General features: G+C 34.4%; 1 protein-coding gene across 3 annotated transcripts in view; it reads right to left on the reverse strand.

Moving 5' to 3' along the window:
• Nucleotides 1–5,367: 5,367 nt before the first annotated feature.
• POLR1D (RNA polymerase I and III subunit D) overlaps nucleotides 5,368–20,601 on the reverse strand; it is a 59,647-nt gene continuing 44,413 nt past the window's right edge. For all 3 annotated transcript variants that reach the window (XM_074303588.1, XM_074303586.1, XM_074303587.1), the window contains one exon: nucleotides 5,368–7,442. In XM_074303588.1, the coding sequence (XP_074159689.1) occupies nucleotides 7,175–7,442 (268 nt within the window). In that variant the 3' untranslated portion in view covers nucleotides 5,368–7,174. The remainder of the gene's footprint in view (nucleotides 7,443–20,601) is intronic.

The raw sequence follows: 20,601 nt of genomic DNA on the forward strand, positions 1-20,601 counted from the left end.
GGCAGCGGAGTGAACCTTGAAGAATGTCCCCATTTAGAGGATGTGAGAAGGGGCATCACAGAATCCATGTTGGAAGGGATATCAGAGGTTACTCCAAATTCTACTTAAATCATGAATTCTCTCTATAACCTCTGAGATAAGAAGGCATCAAACTTCAATTTGAAGGTTTTTTCAATGACAGGAAACTCACTATCTCCCAGGGCATCCCTCAAAGGAGACAGCAATGTAGATAGAGAAGGATTATTCAGAAATGTAGAATTTTCACTGGCTGTCGCCTATGCCTGGAATTTTATCCCTCTTATCCCTCTACCTCCTGGCCTTCAAATCCCAGATGAAATCTCCATAAGTCTTTCCCAATTACCCTAAATGCTAATATTTTCCCCCAGTTTATTATCTCCAATTTATCCTGCATATACCTTGTTCCTACATAGTGGTTTGCATACTGTCTCCCCCATTAGAATGTGAATTCCTTGAAGGCAGGGATTTTTGTTTTTGTTTTATAATTATATCCCCAGTGTTTTAGCACAGTGCTTGACATATAGTAAGCACCTGATACTAGTTGATTGGACCTGATTTGATTGAAACCTGGCTTGTAATAAAAATTAGAATATAAGAACAAAGGAATGGTAGATCTAGCTTAGAGGAAACAAGTGGTATCCACTTAGAAGCAATAGAGTAAACAAGATTCAGAAAGACCTGCCATTGAATTCCACTTTAGACCCCTACTTTCTAACAGTGTGAGCTTGAGTGAATCATAACCTTTTTTGAACCAAATTTTTCCTCTGTAAAATGGGGATAAGTACCACTGACCTTACTGGACTGGTGGAGGGGTCAAATGAGTTGCTGTCTTGCAAACTTTGAAGTGATATATAAATATGAACTATCATTCTCTATGTGTGTATATATGCTTGTGTATGTATTTGAGAGAGACAGAACAGAGATAAAGACAGAGACAGAGATAGAAAAGGACAGAAACAGAAACAAAGAGATAGTAAGTTATCTTTTTTTTTTTGTTTAATAAATGTTTATTGACCACTTCCATATGCTACAGATTAAACAACCATTGATATTACTTCCAAGATTTCAATTCTTTGCCACTTAAAAAAAGCTTTATTTTTTATACATTCTTAAGTTTGTTTCTAAATATCCTTCCTTAAATTACCCTCCTTCTTGATCTCCCCTTTCCCTGTCCCTGTTGAATGTTCCTATATCCCAACTATGTATGTATATTCTTCCTTCCTTTTAATAGTGGAGATGTGAAGTTCAAATGTCAACTGCTCCTCTCATGTCTTCCTTCTAATTTGTATCTACTTCTACTTCTGTACCTAATTATAGGGTGCAAAAATTTTCCTTAATATTCCTTTCCTCTCTCTTCCCTCTAATTGTATCGTCTTCCCTCCCTCCCCTAGCAAAAGGTTAAGCATGAGTTGGCACAACGGATAGAGCAAGACCCCAGTCCAATCTTAAGACCTCTATGACTCGGACAAGTCATTTAATCTATCTACCTCAGTTTCTTCAACTGTGAAATGGGGGATAATAGCACCTACCTCCTAGGGTTGTTGTAACAATCATATGAGATATACGTAATATGTTTAGCCCGTCATACCCACATATATATTTAGTAGGTGCTTGATAAATGCTTGTATCCATCCTTTCATTTTTTATGATTAAAATCAGTCTATGCATTTACACTAAAGAGAATTTTTATATCTCTTAGTGTTGGGTTTTGTTGGGTTTGTAATATACATAAATGATGTTATGTGCACTTATTTTACATCCTGTAACTTTGCTTACATTATTTTTTAGTTGATATGTCATTCTCTTAAAAAAAAATTATCATCTGCAAAAAGCTGTAATTTTGTTTTTTCTTTGTCTATTCTTATTCTCATAAATTTCATCTTCTAGCAATCACAAGCACTTCTAGGGCTAATAACTAGTTAGCATTTATGTAGCACTTTTAAGATTTGTAAGGTGTTTTACAAATGTTTAATCCTCTTATCTATCCTGTTGCCAGCTTTGTGAGAGTTCTTTCCAAGATGTAGTATATCAAAGAGTAATGGTGATAATGGACATTTGCTCTGATTGATTACCATTACATATTAAGGTAGCTCTTGGCTTTAACAGACACTACCTACCATATTAAGTAAAAGTTTATTTCTATATTGTCTGTATACATGTGCTTGCGCAAAAGAAGCAGGAATGTTGTATCACATCACAAGTATTCTTAATAGTTACACTCCTTATTCTGACATTCAAAAAAACAGCCTACCTTTCAAACCCTATTAGTGGAAAAATGGGGACATTGTTTTCTAATGAAAAGGAGCCAAGAGAGATTAGGAAATTCACTAATTTTCCAAAGTAGTGAAGAAAATAGAAGTTATAAAGAAATTGTTTGGTGGAGGGGAAAGGGAAGATGCACTTGCACTTAGGTGCAAGACCTTAATACTTGCTATAAAGAGAAATCATGATTAAGGAAAATGAAGACAGAGTTGGGTTATTTGATTTTTGTTTTTTATTGTGAACTTAAAGCTCAACAAACGTGGGCATTTCAATATTCAAAGACCAAAAGTGAAGTTGAAATTGTGAACTTTGATTATATTTAAATGTACATTAAATTTGTCCCAGTAGCTATAAAATTGCTTTTTTGTGTTCCCTTTTGTCGTTTCTGTATTTTAAATATTTTATTTTTTTACATCATTATTACTACCCACTAACCTCACTTTGCCGTCATCTTCAGAAACCCTCCTTTATAACAAATGTACATAGCTAAACAAATATGTTGGCTATGACTGAGCATCTGTCTCCTACTCCTCTTGTCTACGACACCAAGATGTTTTGTCCCATCAAGAATGGTCAACGTTAGGTTGGTATCCTTGCTTCAAGTCTCTTCCCACTCTTGGGATTAACAATAGCAGCAGTTAGCATTTATATGGTGTCTACTATCTGCACAAATATCTCATTTGTTCTTCACAACCAGTGCCCTGGGAGTGAGGCTGATACATTCATTTTTCAGTTGAGGCAACTGAGCTTAGCTGACTTGTCCAAGGTGACACAGCTAGTTATTGAAGCTGCTTTTAAATTCAGGTCTTCCTGACTTCAGACCTGGTATTTCTAACCACTGTATTACCCAGCTACCACTCTTGCTACTTTTCTTAGTTGCCCAAGGAAATAGTCTAAAGGAAAGGTCTATGTCACTTCCCTCCCTTCCCCTTGCCTTTTTAGTCAACTTCAGTGGCATCCTTAACTACAGGACCGAATATAAAGCCTGTTTGGCTTTTAAAGCCATTCACAACCTAGTCCCTATCTTTCCAATCTTTTTACTCTGCTTCACATACATTCTGAGACAGCTATGTTGGCTTCATATATCACATTCCATTTCTTCTCTCTGCACCTTTGCAAGAATGGTCCTTCATACCAGAAGTGTTCTCCCTCCTCACTCCTACCTTCTGGGCTCCTTCAAGACTCAGATTCCTACCTTCTGCAAGAGGAGTTTTCTCCCCTTTACCTTCCAGTCCCTTCTCTTTGAGATTACTGCCTATTTATCCTGTATAAATCTTTTATGTATATAATGGTTTGCATATTGTCTCCACATTAAAATGTGTTTCTTGAGGGTCAGGACCTAGTTATTGTTTTTTTTGTTTCCCTGGCACTTTAATACAATAACTGGAATACAGTGTTTAATAGTAGTCAGTTGGAAAATTGTGTCAGATTAATTTTCAGGAAATATATTACATAAGGGTAGGTTCATCCTTTTGGTTGTAATACTTGACAGGCTGAAAAAAAGAAGGAAAGGTTAGGAGTTTGTTGTTAAATGTCTAAGTCCTTGTGCTATGGGAATAGAGGAGACTAATAGGAGAAGTGCTGTCAGGGGAAGAAGGGTAATAGAACAAAACCTTGGGGGACACATTTTGATTGAAAGGCAGTTGGTCTCCAAAGGCATCAGAATGCCATTAAGTAACTTGGGAACAGAAGTCCTTTTATTAGAAGGGAGTCTACTAGGTCACTGTTGTTAGGCAGTCCACTTTCTGAAGAAATCAGAAACAAATCTTGGTCTAAAGGTTTGGTATTGACATGGCAGTCACTGAAAATAAGGCAGTTTTTGAATGTGCGGAGTTAACTGTTTGAGAATTCATGTTGGGGAACTTCTGGCATTTCACATTAAATTTCAGCTTCTATCATTGGCTAATATCCATGGATCCTATGAGCCTCTATCTTGATGTATAAGTGACACAGGATAAGGGAACCCAAGGTTGGAGCTTTACAGACTAGAGGAGGGACTGGCAGTCACAGGATGACAGGAAGAGAAATTGCAAATAGGGACCAGAACCAGAAAAAGTAAACCTAAATTAATAAATAACTATGGGGGGCATTTGTTGGCTACAGAAGCAGCTATCTCTAATCTCTTTGAAGCAGCAGCTGTACCAAAGAGCTTTGTAAACAAATGCTAAATAAGGAGAAGTAACTCTCCAGGAGGAAAAAGGAGAGACCTGGATTGCTTGGGAACAGGATGCACCAGGAAAATAGCTTCTTCCTTTTAATATGAACTTATCCCCAGCTGATGAGCCTTGGAAAGAGTTTCAATTCTCTTGTTTGGATTTGCCAACAGAACCCACCATCATCTATAATTTTCCTTAAAGTTTTTTCCTGTCACTTTATCAGCTAGTGTAAAAGATCGCAAATGAATGCACTTACCCAAAGGAACAGAACTATATACAATGAAGGGAAATTGTAACAGGCCAGAGAGACAATGCATTAAGTTAGTGCTTAAATGGACTGTGTGCCAAGGAATAAAATATTCACATTAAAATTCAAGTGTTTGGAGGGCGTAAAAATTTCATTTGCTCCAATTATCCTTCTACTTAAAGCAACTGTATGTCATCCTTTATTTATTCAGTCCATTGTAGATATCAGCTCTCTGTTTTTAGGTAAACCTCTGGGACCAGGTACCCACTAGGTACCCAGTCTTTGGTTTAATCCACTTCTTCTATCTCTGTTATCTGACAGACTGCATCAAGAATTTAAGAATAAATGGAACTTCTTAGGATGAAAAGTTGCTGCAGAATTACAAAGTAGTCTTCATAAATAACCACACAAAACTTTTCTATATCTACAAATAATAAGATTTCACATGTCACTCTGCCGATTTCAACATATCAGTCTTTTAGAGATATGAACTTTTATGTTATCTCTCTGGCTCTATTCAGCTTTAAAACTTTTATTTTTAGAAACTGCCATACTTTTTATTTTAGGAGGCAATAATTATTTTATAGGTTTTAAAAATATGATTGAAAAATTAGTCAGTTATCAATAGGCAAAAAATAGCTTTTGTATAACTTCACTTATAAATGCAAAAACCTGATATAAAAAGATATTTAAACTGCCCAATTTATTTATGGAGTAAATACATGGCACAAAATGACACAATTTAACTTTAATTTTACTCATTTAAAACAGGAATTTATCAAAAATCCCAACTTCTTAACTTTTCTAGAGATATTTAAATACAAAATATTTCAAAGTAAAATAAATTAACACAAATAAAAGATGTAAAGGTTGGGATCATTTAAAAGCATAACAATTTTGTATAAAGTCAAGTTTAACTCAGTTCTTCTGTGTATGATGGGGGTGAGAATTAGCTTTTGGAAAGTTATGAGGGACTCCCTTCAGTACCTTTTTTTTTTTTTTTTTTTTTTTTTTTTTTTAATTAGGGGGTAAGGATAAGGAGAGGGAAGGAAAGAATGAGGAATTTTTCCCTCCATTCTCCTACTGGTGTAGTTCTATGCACAGACTTCTTATCACACAGAAACTTGGGCTTTGTAAAAAAGTTTGGGTGCATGGCCCAGGATACACAAAGAGGGTGTGGTGGGGTAGCACTGGGAAGGATGGAGCAATTTTGTCATGGCATTCTCTGGCTCCTCTACAACACCCCAGAGCTGGCCTTTCTAATGTGCTGATTTTCAGTGCATAGAAAGAGCTTTTCTTGGCTGCTGGGTGTATGGCTGTGGCTGAGTGATTATCTGGAGGCAGCCAGGCATAAGCCCAGCCGCCTTGGAAAATTTGGGAAGGGAGTAGAAACTCTTCTCTCCTCTCTGTGGTCTAGGAGTACATTGTTATGTAGTCCTGAGTTTGGAGGTGGGGGTGGGGATGGAAGTGGGACTCTGTGAGATTTAGTATCATATCCTTAAGAAATGCCTACAACCACCCTGGGGGAAAAAAATCCAACACACTTTTGTTAAAAAAGATTTCTGGTACAACTTTGCACTGTGATATCTATACCAGGGCATTTAAGCTAAAAACAAAATCAAAAAAACCCAAAGAGAACTGAATAAAATCCTCAACATCCATCAAAGCATAGTAACTAGTTTAGCTGATGAAAGTTACTTCTAAAGCATCAAACTATACTCCTCCAATTTATGTCTTCTGGAGAAAAGTTCAAATTCAGAAAAAACAAACAAAATACATTTTACACATATCAGTTCTGCTATGACAGAAACAAGGAGATCAATTTTTCATCTCCATTAATTTATCTTCGGTAATAACTTCAAAGCCATTACATTGTTTATCTAAGCAAAAATAAGTGCTAGAGATGTTAACAAATTTCTTGATAAACTCTAGCCCTTGAAGGCTAAAGAGAGGTTTTATAAATAATATACTTCACAGCCAGAAGATTACTGCTGTCTAGCTTCTTGAACATACTAAATTTGATATCCCAAACTTAAAACACAGAATTAAAGAGGTTTCAATTTTGTTCTCAATTCTGAAAATTGACCACAATTGAAATACAACAGATATATTTTTTAAACTAGTTTGAACAATCTCTGAAAAACTTAAAATCTAACTCGACTTGTTTATTTCCAAACTAAATTTCGAAAGAAGGTGCAATAACAAATGTATACACACTATTGATATATGATAAACATGTCAAGACTTCTACCCTTAGGATTAATTTTCAGAAGGAAAAATTACTAGATCATTTTTGTTTATGACCAACAGACTCTTTAAAAACCACAACAAAATATCTACCTACTGTAATGTTTTTTTCTTAGCTGTCTTCCCTGCTAAAGACCTGCACTGAACAACCTTCTCCATTTAAAGAAAGTTAAACACTTTCCCAGTCCAAAATGTAATGACATTCATTGCTTGTAACAGTCTTGCCTATTCTTCAGTGCCTGCCTCATCGTTTGTTAGATTGCTTTTCATACTTTTCCTGGGTGTTCCGCTTCCTTGGAGGAGAATAACTAACTCTTCTCCGAGACTGGAAGTTGTGTTTGTACGGATGAGTTCTGTGTTTCTTTGGGTTTTCTTCTTTCCGGTTCTGACTTGGCTCAGGTTCCTTATTGTCTTCCTTCTGCTCCTGCTCTTGCTCCTTCTGAGAGGGTAATGTATTCTTAATTGTATTAAGCAGAAATCTTTTATTTGTACCAGCAAGAGGACACTTCATCCTACAAAAAAATATCAAAACAATCAATGGCTAAAGTAGCAGTTTAACATAAAAAAACTTAAGTTTTAACACAATTATTGTTAAAGTATTCCAAGTCAACCGCATCAAGTTTCTATACTTTTTCAGCTTTCCTTGTATGCCACCTAGTGTAAACTTGGAGTACAAGAGGAAAAGGAAAAAAAAAAAAAATCAAGACGGCTTTTATTTCTGAGACTGATAACTGAACAGCTGCATTACTTCACACAAACACATTAGAACAAACAGTACCTATTCTCATAGGGATAGAAGAAAGTTGAAGCCTGTATGGACAGGCATTATCATTAAATCTCTACAGTTTAAAGAACATATTTCTAATCTGGTACTGATTGAAAGTTTTCTTATTAAATTAATTGTAATTTGGTCTATGAACTCAATGTAAATATATTCTAGGAAGATTCATTAAAACTTATATAATGGATTCACAGCAGAGAAAACACAATATATAAAATAATGTATATTCTGTCCTCTAAAAAACAAAATAAAAGCATAAAGCAATTATAACGATCTTTTCTATTATCTTAAAAAAATGCCACAAAAATTTAAAGCCTTCATTTATACTTTAAAGTTGTTTTCTTGAGAAGTTTGTTCTCTTTAGTAATATGTCTAACTTTTGCATTTTGCCAGTGTCTTTATGAAAGAATTTCACTAATTACACTGCATTGTTAGATTTACCTATTAACTTTAACTTAATTTTCATTTGTAGCAAAAATTACCTTTACTAAATGAAAAATATTTCTAAATAAAAGCCAACTCCAGGTAATTTTCCTGGTACCAGAGCATTTTGCCTTGCAACATGTATATCAATTTTTGCAGTCTAATCTTACAGAATAAATTTTTTTAGTCCTTTTTATGTTCATATGTAAAAACTGTACTTATCTCAGATGACTGCTATTCAACAAAAGAAATAGAAACTTAAAATTTCAGTGCTTAAATTAACTTAAGTGCAATCAGAACTCTATACAGTGTTTCAAATTAGATATAACTAATATTCTTGCATGGTAAACCTTTGCTATCTGAAGGTTAAATTTTCAATATATTCAAGTATTGGGAAGACCTCAAAATTCAAATGAAGAAAAAAAACATCCACAGCAGCAAAGAATGAGCTCCTGAGCAGCCAGGAATGGTGCAAAAATCTATGACAAGACAAAGAATGCCTTTCCTTGTTGTGCTGATAAAGTGAATTGATTGGTAAAGGGCAAAAAGAAGAATCCTAGGAAACTGTGAGCTGAAGGTAATGAAACTTCCTGAGGGAAGGGACAGTTTTGTTCCTATTTTTGTATCCTTAATGCCTGGTACATAAATGCTTTTTTTAATGACTGAATCTTAAGAGATCAATCAACTAACCCCCTCATATAGATAAGGAAACTTAAATCTGGAGAGATTATTATTTTTTGTCTTAAGGGATCTCCTAGCTGGTATTACAGACCTAGGATCACTTAGTCTATACCATTTTTTTCTCCTTTTTTTAATACTAGAACGATATAAAACAGAATGAGGAACAGACCCCCTGTCACCTCACATCTGGACTATTATAGCAGTGGTGGCTCTGCTCAATTCAAGTCTCTACTACATTCCATCCTCAATCAGCCTTTTAGCAAAGGTCTGACAATGCCACCCCATCCCCCCATGCAATAAATACCAGTGATTCTCTACCTTCTCTAGGAAAAAAAAAACAAAAAACTAAAAACACTTTGTTGTTCAAAGACCTTCATAACCTGCCCCTTTAATCTACCTTTCCAGTCTTTTTACATCTTACTCCTCCCACTCTCTCAATGTACTCAGCAAACCAAAGACATTAGTTTTCTTGCTATCCTTCCAAGAAGGAACTCTGGATTTCCCTTTGAGAATCATGAAACTTCATAAAAATTGTGGCCTTTCCAGACTATATTCATTGGACAATGTTATACTGCTGATGAAATTGGTCCACTTTTGTAAAGTTTGACATATTTTACCTTAGCTGATACTGGCAAAACAAGCATCTTATGTTTTAAACAGAATAAGAAAAGGTTCTCCCATTTTATTAATATTATAGGCTCCCATAAAATACAGTCTTTGGGTGACTGAACTCAACTATTGTTTCATATATCTAATACAAGATTATTGCAGAATTGCAGGCTTGCCAAAGGAAGAAAAATGCTAACCAGTTATAGGATCAAGAAGCAGGTTTAGAGTCTGGTAACATTTTTTACCATCTTCCTGATCCAAATAATACTTTTTTGGTTGACTTTATGGTCTAGAATGCTATTCTAAATATGAAATGATACAGAAGACGTTTCACGAGAAAGCAGATTCATTATATTACATTATGCTATAAGATAAAACTATTAGAATGGAATTCTGTTAAGAGTCCAGCATTAACAACAAGAACTTAGAGAATACAGTGACCTAATGTGGCAAGAAAGTCATGCTTCTAGAAGTGTCATCTCATAACGATGAAATTGTAGAATTGGTGGTAAAGCCCTCCCCCAAATACAAAAGCAATATTTACTTTTATAAAAATATACCTCTTTCATGCTTCATTAGCAAATTGTGCAAAGATGATGATAAGGTGCAATCTGGTAAAGAAATGCCCACGAATGTTGTGTTGGTGACTTAGAAATCAAGAAAACTATGATATTGCGGCTAATATAAGAATGTTAATCATACTAGATGAAAAAAATATTATTTAGGAGAAGTTTGCTTTGATTCCTGATTTGCTGATTTTTTGTGGGAACCATGTCTATCCTTCACATTATTTTTCTGAGAAAAACATAAAATGGCTTAAAATAATTTGATACCTAGAACATTTTCTAAGAAAACAGTTCCAGGGTATCTTTTGAGATCATTAATTATTTGGCCCAATGTCTCATACTGTATATAAAAGATATTTGCTCAGCAACATGTAGTAGAAAAAGCATTGAAGCCAGGACTAAAACATATGGCTTTTAGTCTTTTAATATATTTTGTTTTAGCAACATTTTTTCAACATTAACTCTTGCAAAATCTTGTGTTTCAATTTTCTTCCCTTCTCTTTACTCCCTCCTCTAGATAGCAAATAATCTAATATATATTAAACATGGTAAAAATGTTAAATCCAATATATGCATACATATTTATGCAATTATCTTTCTGCACAAGAAAAATCAAATCAAAAGGAAAAAAATGAGAAAGAAAATAAAATATAAGCAAACCAACAAAAAAGTGAAAATGCTATGTTGTGATCCACATTCAGTTTCCACAGTCCTCTCTCTCGATGTAGATGGATCTCTTCATCACAAGATCACTGGAACTGGTCTGAATCATCTCATTATTGAAAAGAGCCATGTCCACCAGAATTGATCATCATATAATCTTGTTATTGTTGTGTACAATGATCTCCTGGTTCTGCTCATTTCACTCAGCATCAGTTCATTTAAGTCTCTCCAGGCCTCTATGAAATCATCCAGCTGATCCCCAACTCTAATTCTTAAAATGGTTATGTAAAGCAATGCAAAAAAGTGCTTATGAATGATTGCATTGCAAATGATACTTCTATTATTTATTAGAAGAAAGGCAAACAATGTTTTTAAACAGTGCCAAAGCTGTCCACTGTTTTTTAGCTTAAGGTCAGTTATTTTTTTTTTTTAATTTTTATTATTATCATAGCTTTTTATGTACAAGATATATGCATGGGTACTTTTTTAGCATTGACCCTTGCAAAATCTTCTGTTCCAATTTTTCCCCTCCTTCCCCTACCCCCCTCCTAGATGGCAGGTAGACCAATACATGTTAAATATGTTAAATACAATATATGCATACATATTCATACAGTTATCTTGCTGCACAAGAAAAATTAGATTTAGAAATAAGGTAAAAAATAACCTGGAAAGGAAAATAAAAATGCAAGCGGACAAAAACAGAAGGAGTAGAAATTCTATGTTGTGGTCCACTCATTTCCCATAATTCTTTCGCTGGGTGTAGCTGGTTTTCTTCATTATTCAACTATTGGAACTGATTTGGTTCATCTCATTGTTGAAGAAAGCCACATCCATTAGAATTTATTATCATATAGTATTGTTGAAGTGTATAATGGTCTCCTGGTTCTGCTCATTTCACTCAGCATCAGTTCATGTAAGTCTCTCCAGGTCTTTCTGAAATCATCCTGCTGGTCATTTCTTACAGAACAATAATATTCCATAACATTCATATACCACAACTTATTCAGCTATTCTCCAATTGATGGGCATCCACTCAGTTTTCAGTTACTAGTCACTACAAAAAGAGCTGCCACAATCAGTTATCATTTTTAAGGTGGTTTTTATGTACAAGGCTATAGTTTGTGTTTTATTGTTTCCTGCTTTCTGAATTCATTATGTTATTACTTTTTATGCCACCTTATTTTTTTTCTATTCCTGATTTCTCATGGCACAATAACATACCACTGCATTCATATATAATATATTCAGTTATTCCTCAATTTTGTAGGGGCACTGAACCTGTTACCAGCCTTTTGTTATTATAAATATTCTTGTACAGGTAGGTCTTTTTCTTCCTTAGGACTTGGAACTAATAATGGTGGTTTTGCTAGGTAAAGAGATCACAAGAATTCTTGAAAAGTTTTATTGTTTTAATGAATTCTTTTCAAAACGTTCAGACCAATTCATACCAGTAGAGGATCATACAAAAATTCAATTGTTGGTGATTTTGGTATCTAAGAAATTGTTTAATTTAATCTTAATCTGAATAAGAATCACTTCTGTCATATTCCTGACAAGTGCTTCTCTGGTCTATTCTATCCTTGACAGCTGTTAGGAAGGTCCACCCTGTCTTGTACCATAATCTGCATCCTTGGAATTACCACTATTTTCTAGTTTCTAATTACCACTGGTTTCTAGGGCTGACCTCTGGGGGCCAAGCAAGCTTAGGAGACCTTTTTTCTCAGGGTCTTCCCAACAACACATTTTTTTCATCTTTCATCACTACTTCAGAGAGACAATACGATATAGTCATACTGAACTTGGAGTTAGGAGAAATCCCACGTGAAACTTGCTTTGTGGCTATGGGCAAGCTCATTGTCTAATCCCTATGTGTCCTGCTTTCCAGAGCTCTTATCAGCTTCAGAATTACTCTACTGGACTCACTATGGTTTGTCTATGTTTTTTCCTAAAATGTCATATCCAGAGGTGATCTAATCAGAGCAAAAAATTTTCTTCCTCTCTCGCCTGAACACAATGTCCCTCAACTCAGGGAGGGTTCAGTTTGAAATTCTTGGCCACATTATATATATATGCTTGTGGAACTTGTGATCCATTAAAATCCCTAGAAATAACAGTCTTTATATTTATGCCTAATAAATTTCATCTATTTGGGCTCAATGTTCTAGATCATCAAGATCTTTTTGAAACTTGATTTTCTCAAGTTTTTCAAGGAGGGAAGAGGAGGAAATAATCATGTTGATTAAGTTGAAGAAGCTGAGGAAAATGGAGGTTAAATATTTTGACCAGGATCACACAGCTATTAAGTTGGCCAAATTTGAACTCAGGTCTTCCTGACTTCTTCAGCACTCTTCTGTCTTCTGTGCCTTCTAGCTTACACTGTGTGCTCTTCTCAATACTAATAATCACAGCAACTGAGAGTCATATAATTTAATGTTTATTATGTGCTTATATTCTAAAATATATCATCTTATTTGATCTCTCAGTTCATTGTCATCAGAAAACTTAATACACGTATTATTAGGAAATCTCCTTTGAAAACTGTTATCAAATTCAGGAATGTTTACTCTTTAGGACTTGGTCAATCAAAAAATTCCAAAAGCACCTGAATTATAAGTCACTATATCATAAATATCTATCTAGTCCAGAGGAATAACATGAGACTTAACAGGTTTGATAAAACATAAGTAAATTATACCTGCTTCCCTTCATCTAGAAATCTTAAAAAGAAACAAAAACCTGAATTTATTTGGTTTGGCATGATTTGTTATTGGTAAAGTCATGCTAGCTCTTTATTTGTACTTTCCTCTTTTTTTTTTCTTAAACATTAGATTGCTTGTATGTATTCAGTTCTAAATACTACTTATTTAATTCCTTCCAATGATTTAATTTCTTTTTTTTTTTTGAATGAAAAATTTTTTATGAAATTTTTTTTAAAATGAAAATTATTGCTCTATGGCATATATTTTGCCTGTTTTGGGGGGGGGGAGTTTCTTGGCAAAAATACTTTCTTCTTCAGCTCATTTTGCAGATGAAGAAACACAGGATTAAGTGTCCAGGGTCACATAGCTAGAAGTGTCTGAGGCCAGATTTAAACTAAGGTTTTCCTGACTCCAGACCTCAACTCTCTCTACTAAGCATCTGGATGCCCTGGGGATAAAAAATACAAAGAATGAAAAAATTTTTCCTTGGAAAGAGTTTACACTCTTAACAAAGGTAGACAACAAGAGTGAGCGTGTGTGTAAGGATATAATATATCTATATTTATCTATATATAGCAAAATTGTTTAGGAGGGAGGTCACTAGCAATTCAAGGGGATCAGAAAAGACTTCATATAGAAGTTGGTGAGTGGGATAGGGATTTTATGAGATGAGGAGGGAAGTAAATTTCAAATATGGGGGGGATGTTTATTGCAAAAGTAGAGAGAATACATGAAGTAGCCTAAGTACTCAGGTACTGCCTTGAAAGATTTAAGACAAAGCTGAATCCATGTGCTACCTGATTTATTAAGCACAGGATTAGTATCCTTCTCATCAATGAGAGGAAATACTGTGTACAAGTAAATCTCCAAAACTCAAACCCATTCACTTCCAAGATCTATATCAGTTCTTTGCCCTCTCACTCTCACTTCCTTCACCCTACCATGAAAGCCTTTATTACTGCTGGTCTACCCTCTTGTAAAAGTCTTCTAATGGATGTTTCTGGCTTCTAGTGTTTCCCTATCCCATCAATCTTTTATACACCTGCCAAAATAATCTTTCTAATGCATTACTATGATGTGGAGGTCAGACTATCCTGCCTGAGGCAGCAATTGTGCAAGGTCTGCAAGGTTTAGCATAATGTATGCTACAATATAACCCCATGCCCATGCCTTGTTCTTTAAACTTGTGCTTTGTTTCTTTTGCCATTTGATCGGTGGGCTCGTAGTGGTATCCCTGGAAACTGGAACCCCATTATGAGCCTTCAAACCTCACATCTGGGCTCAGATTATTCACTGTCCACAGATTAAATTCCAAATTCAAAGCTTTCATAAGATATCTCTCCTCTTTCCTTACTGCATCTCCCAAATTTATTCTATGTTATATCCTTTTACTCGTATCATGGCCAAACTAAAATTTTATTATTGAGTCTTGCCCTCTCACTGCCTCCTCCTCCACTCCTTTCTATGTATTTGTGTACACTGTCCTTCATGGAGTTAGTGACTCCTGCTATGCCCTAATCATTAAAATCCTTCTCTTTTCCAGTTTTAGGTGCCACTTCTTTTATGAAATTTTTCCTAACCCAGTTAGAAGCCATCCCATCCACCAAGAACCTCTTATGCCACCACCTGCCTCTCCAATGCACTGTCTAACTTGGCAGCTAGGTAGCCCAAGGCCTGGCATCAGGAAGACCTGAGTTCAAATGCAGCCTCAGATACTTGTTAGTTGTATGATCCTGGCCAAGTCATTAAACCTCTGTTTGCTTCAGTTTTCTCATCTGCACTTATCTTCCCAGGGTTTTTGTGAAGATCCAATCAAGTAAAAACTATAAAGCACTTAGCACCAATTCCTGGTGGGTAGAAAGCATCACAGAAATGCTAGCTATTACTATTATTTATTATTGTTATTATTATTACTACTTGTATCCTAAGTGTTTGTGTATATCTTATTACCTACACAAAACTGCTTAAGGTCTTTGAGGGTTTCATCTGGTTTCATCTTTACATCAACAATGCCTAAGGCATTGTGTACAATATGTTGCAAGTACTTAATAAAAATTGTTTGCTGAACTGAACTGATTTGAACTAAAGAAGTTCTGCAAACCAAACTTGAGGCAAATTACTCAAAACTGAATAGCATTTGTAAAACTGAGATGGATGATCTGAGTAGGAATATAGGGGGTCTAAAAAAGAATAGAGACGTGTTAAGGTATAATCATAGAACAGAATCTTTGACAAGGAAAATAACTAAATAGTTTTATGTACAAGATGGCATCTTATAAGCACTATTAGGTACTCAGTTAAATTCCTAATTCTATCAAGTAGGATGAGAGGACAGGTAATTAGAAAAGGGTCGATGGTGAAGAGAGCAAGTAAATAATAAAATAAATCTAGAAATGAAGGAGGAGATAGTGACACAAGTAAGAATTTGTCAGACTTTATAGTTACTGTATTTATACTGCTCAAGTACAGCAGCAATGTCTAGTACCTGCCCCATACTTTGTACATAGTAAGCGCTTGTTGATTTATTGAACTATCGTACTGCAATTTCATTATTGGAATCACAAGATTCAAGTAAATCAACCACCTGGTTGCCTGAATGATATGGTGCAAAGCACTGGTTTTGAAGCCTTGCTTGAGTTCTAAAAGTCTAATACTTAATAGCTATGAGGCAACCCCACCCCCTAACATTTTTAACCTCAGCATTCTGATCTGTACAATGTTGATGATAATATTTATACTTCCTGCCTCAAAGGCAGGGGTTGTGAGGAAAGTGCTTTGAAAATGACTAAGTGGTACATAAATATGAGTTACTGTTAACTTTATTAGTCTATGACTGGCAAAGTATAGTAATTAATAATGAAATTCACAAGCATGAAAATTCTTCTTATAGCAACCAAGCTCTGGTGAGCCAGTCATGCACAGAAGATTGTATTCCTTTAGAGTTGGAAAGGCATTTACTGGTTATTACCCAGTCTAATCTCACTCATTTTGCTTCTGAAGAAGCTGAGTCTCAGGTTAAACAACTCATGCAAGGCTGAAGATCTAAAGTTAAGTGGTAAAGCAAGGACAGATGATCTGGGAGAACAGGGAAGGCAACAAGAAAACTGCATAACTGAGAAATGTTGGGGTACAATACAGTAAATGTAAGTAACAGAAATAAAGGGGAAAAAAAGGACAATGAGATACACTCAAATACAACCAAATGTTTATGTCCAGAGAAAAACTGCTTAAGATAAACTGGCAACAGAAATTGGAGACTGGGCTTTGTGTCTTTGAGCTACTCTTTATATGAAACTTATCAGCATAAAGTTAGAAGTCAATATAGAAACAGCCGGTAAAAAACTTAAGTATGTATAATAAGGAAAAAAATGATGGTCACATCCAGGTGTTCAGTTATAAACATATCCTAAAAGCAACACTGTCATAAGTGTCATCTTCCAATGAGAAACACATCTAAAATGTATTTCATAAAATAACGGAACACTACTGTTGTATAAAAAATGATAAAACAAGCTGATTTTACAAAGGCTTGGAAAGGTTCGCATGAACTGATGCTGAAAGAAAAAGTCAAACCACAAATACATTATACACAATAACAGCAAGAATATGCAATGATTGACTGTGAAAGACTTGGGTTCTTCTCAGTGGTTCAGTGATCCAAAGCAATCCCAATAGACTTTGAACAAAAAATGCCATCTGCAACCAGAAAAAGAACTACGAAGATGGAATGTAAATCAGTACATGCTCTGTTCACTTCTTTTTTTTTTCTTTCTCTCTCTTTTTTTTTTAAATCTCTCCCATCTTTTCCCTTTTGCTGATTTTTCTCTCCTGACATGACTCATAAAGCAAAGTGTATCAAAAACAAATTAAATATATATATATATATATATATATATATATATATATATATATATACACACATACATATACCACCTTTTAAAAAAAAAGATGTTGTTTCATAAATTTGACTTAGTTTCTAGATGGGAAACTGAGGCCTTATGAAATTAAGCAGCCTGTTTATTGTCAAAATCAGTGGCAATGTTGAATCAAAGGCTAGGATTTCAGATTTATTTAAAACCACATACTTATTCAGGTCCTGTAACTATTGTAGATCAAGCATATATGTTAATTATTTACATCCCAGAAAAAAAGCTATTTCCATTTGGTATATTCCCTTTGTATGATTGAGGTGATGAGTATAAAATAACATCTCTATTATTTAAGTCTGTGGCAAAGGTACCACCTATACACATAAAATAGCATGAAACCAGGGGAATGTATTTATTTTGTTCTGGTTGACAATTATTTACTTTACTGTTCAGTATTACTATTACTAACCCTACCACCTATGGTACTACAGTTTATAATACTGAAATCAAATAAAGCAGCATATGTCTACCTGAAAATGTTCCTTAATGTGTGATATAATCCTCATTACTAAAAATGCCAATGTACAAAATAATTGAGGATCACTAATCAATCACAAAGCAAAGGTGGCCATGAGAAAGGATTGTTTCATATTACAAATATTATGTTTTGTTTTATATAGCTCTCTTCCATTATTACAATCTATTGGCAGAGAAATAAACAAATATAACTGGAATAGAAAGGACAGTAGTAGAACAGAAAAATAAACCCAAGAAGTACATAAACAGTATCAGAATTAAGAGAGGATATAAAGGGACTACTACACTAATAAACCATTTGCATATATATGAAAGTCAACAATAATACATTCTAACGATAATACATTTATGGCTCACAGATTCCTATTCATTTTCACGACTGTGTATGAAAGGAATATGGGTTACAGGAATAGTTCAGTGTTATGATATCAGATAATGCATCACATAAACAAAAGCAATGTGGCAGAATATTAACCTGAGGATCTCAGTCACTGGATTTTATCCTTGACCCTGCTATGTGACATCAGGATTTTCTCTGGGCCTTAGTTTCTAAAATTTTAAGTGATAAGGCAGCTGAAGTCCTCAAATTAGATTTTTCTTTCAAAGTTATTGGTTAATTTCTTAAAAGATCTACATAGAAATTTTTTCCTTTAGTGACCAGGTTGATGTAAAACAGAGTAAAAAATACTATATATATATATATATATATATAAAAAAAACCCTACTTTTTAAATTTAGAAAATTAAACCTCAAATTCTTGTCGCTAATACATTTTTTTTCTAATACATTTTTTTCAATGAAATTAATACTTTATGCGAGTTTTTCAGGTTTATTTAAAAACAAACACTAAAATCAAAATGACTCAATTTAAATTGTACTGGCTTACAAACATGCCAACATACTGAAATGAAATGGAAAAAAAAAAAAAAAAAGAATGAAAATAGCTTTAGAGATAACTAAGGCAGGCCAAGTTTCTGAAATTTATGCTTAGAAATTGCTCTATGTTGACTAAAAGGAGGTCACATGAGCCCAATATGTCAGGGTCTACAGGGCCTCAGTCAAGAACAAAGTCTAAAGGACTCTTCTGATGAATGACATCCAGGAAATTACTACACCAAATGATCGCTTTTCAGAAATAAAGAATGGCATGTTACTTTAATTTTCTTTAGTTCAGCAATTTCCTTCTGGCATGAACTCAACCACCTCCTTTAGATCTTTTTTACTGATGATCTAAAGAGAAGAAATAGTACTTCTTCCTTAAAAAAAAAATATAAGAGAATAGCATAAATTATAAGTAAAGCAAAATAAAATAATTACTGTTGCTTAGGTACAGAAGGTTTTCCCTTCTTCCCTTGGAAAATGTTCATTTTTAAGAATGCAAAAGATGAACCTGAACAGATGGGAAATGATCTACAGCCAAGAATTAGTGATCTTTTTAGGGATTGGTAGAAGGGAGATGAGGAACAACCATCTTCAGGATAACAAAGACTGAAGTGATTCTGCGTATCTCCTGTAGCTAGAAAAGGCTAGAGTACAAAAGAAAGAAGTATCCTTCGCCCCCCTCCCCCTTTAATGTAGCTTTGTAAAGTCTTCTGGCATGGAATTTCTCCTTTGGAGGTCTCTGAATACTATTGAAATCTGTCCCAATGTAACATGTTAGAATTACTGATATTTACTTTGTGCTGCAATGAAATCCAATGATCAATCTAGGACAAGCATTAAAATAAAAGCTAATGATACAAAACTAAATATAATAAAATTTTTATTTTTAATGTCAAAACTAATTTACATAGGTTAGCTCAACTGAATTGGTTAGAGTATTATAGTACTGAGGCCAAGGTTCAATCCCTATTTATATAGGTCCAAATGTACAGCTAATCATGGTTAGTTGTTTCAAAGACATATGCCACTGATCTCAAGGGAAATAAAGAGAAAAAAGGAGGTAAATGAAATGACCAAATTAACCATTCAACTCAAATCAAGTATTTATAAATAACCTACTATGGGTCAGATATTGTATTAGGTGATACAAATACCCCAAAACTTAATTTAAAATTTTTAAGTTTTTCTCCCCCAAAAGAATTCCAACTTTCAATGAAGGAGCTACATTCTAACACAATATAAACGTGTGTAGGGATCTGTGTACTACACAAAATAGTAAAATAAAATATAGTTTGGAAGAGCACATTTTGGGGATCAGGAAAGGTTTTATGTGGAAGATGGCAACAAAGATTTATTTTTTTAGTTTAATTAAAAGGTAAATGTTTTATTTATTATTTGCATTATTCAGGGTAACTGATAGAAGTTATCATATATTTGTTAAATTTCAAATTGCTTACTGTTATATAATCTTAACAGAAGCCCTTTTATTTATTTAATTTTCATCCATAAACCTCCCCTGGTTGGCATTTAAAGCTCTTAACAACTTGTCTCCAAACAGCCTTTCTATGCTTACCATACATTACTCTATTTCAGTCATTCCACGGTTGAGGCCCTGTGACTCAAGAAGGAGTCTGCAAAAGCAAGAAGATCATATGTGAGGAACAAGAAGATGGCCAGTTTGGCTGAAACATGGAGTGACTGAAAGAGAGATGTATTTGCATTAGTTCAGTTTACTCTCTACCCTCTTCCCCCTCTTTTTACTCCAGTGAAATCTATCCCTCACCTGTTTTGAGAAGCCCCAGTTATCTTTTTTTTTTTTTTTTTTTAAATTAAGCTTTTTATTTTCAAAACATTTGCATGGATAATTTTTCAACATTAATCCTTGCAAAACCTTGTGTTCCAAATTTTCCTCCTCCTTCCCCCCATCCTCTCTCCTAGGTGGCAAGTAATCCAATATA

The sequence above is a fragment of the Sminthopsis crassicaudata genome, chromosome 3, assembly GCF_048593235.1.
Source record: "Sminthopsis crassicaudata isolate SCR6 chromosome 3, ASM4859323v1, whole genome shotgun sequence".
NCBI classification, from domain to species: Eukaryota; Metazoa; Chordata; class Mammalia; order Dasyuromorphia; family Dasyuridae; genus Sminthopsis; species Sminthopsis crassicaudata.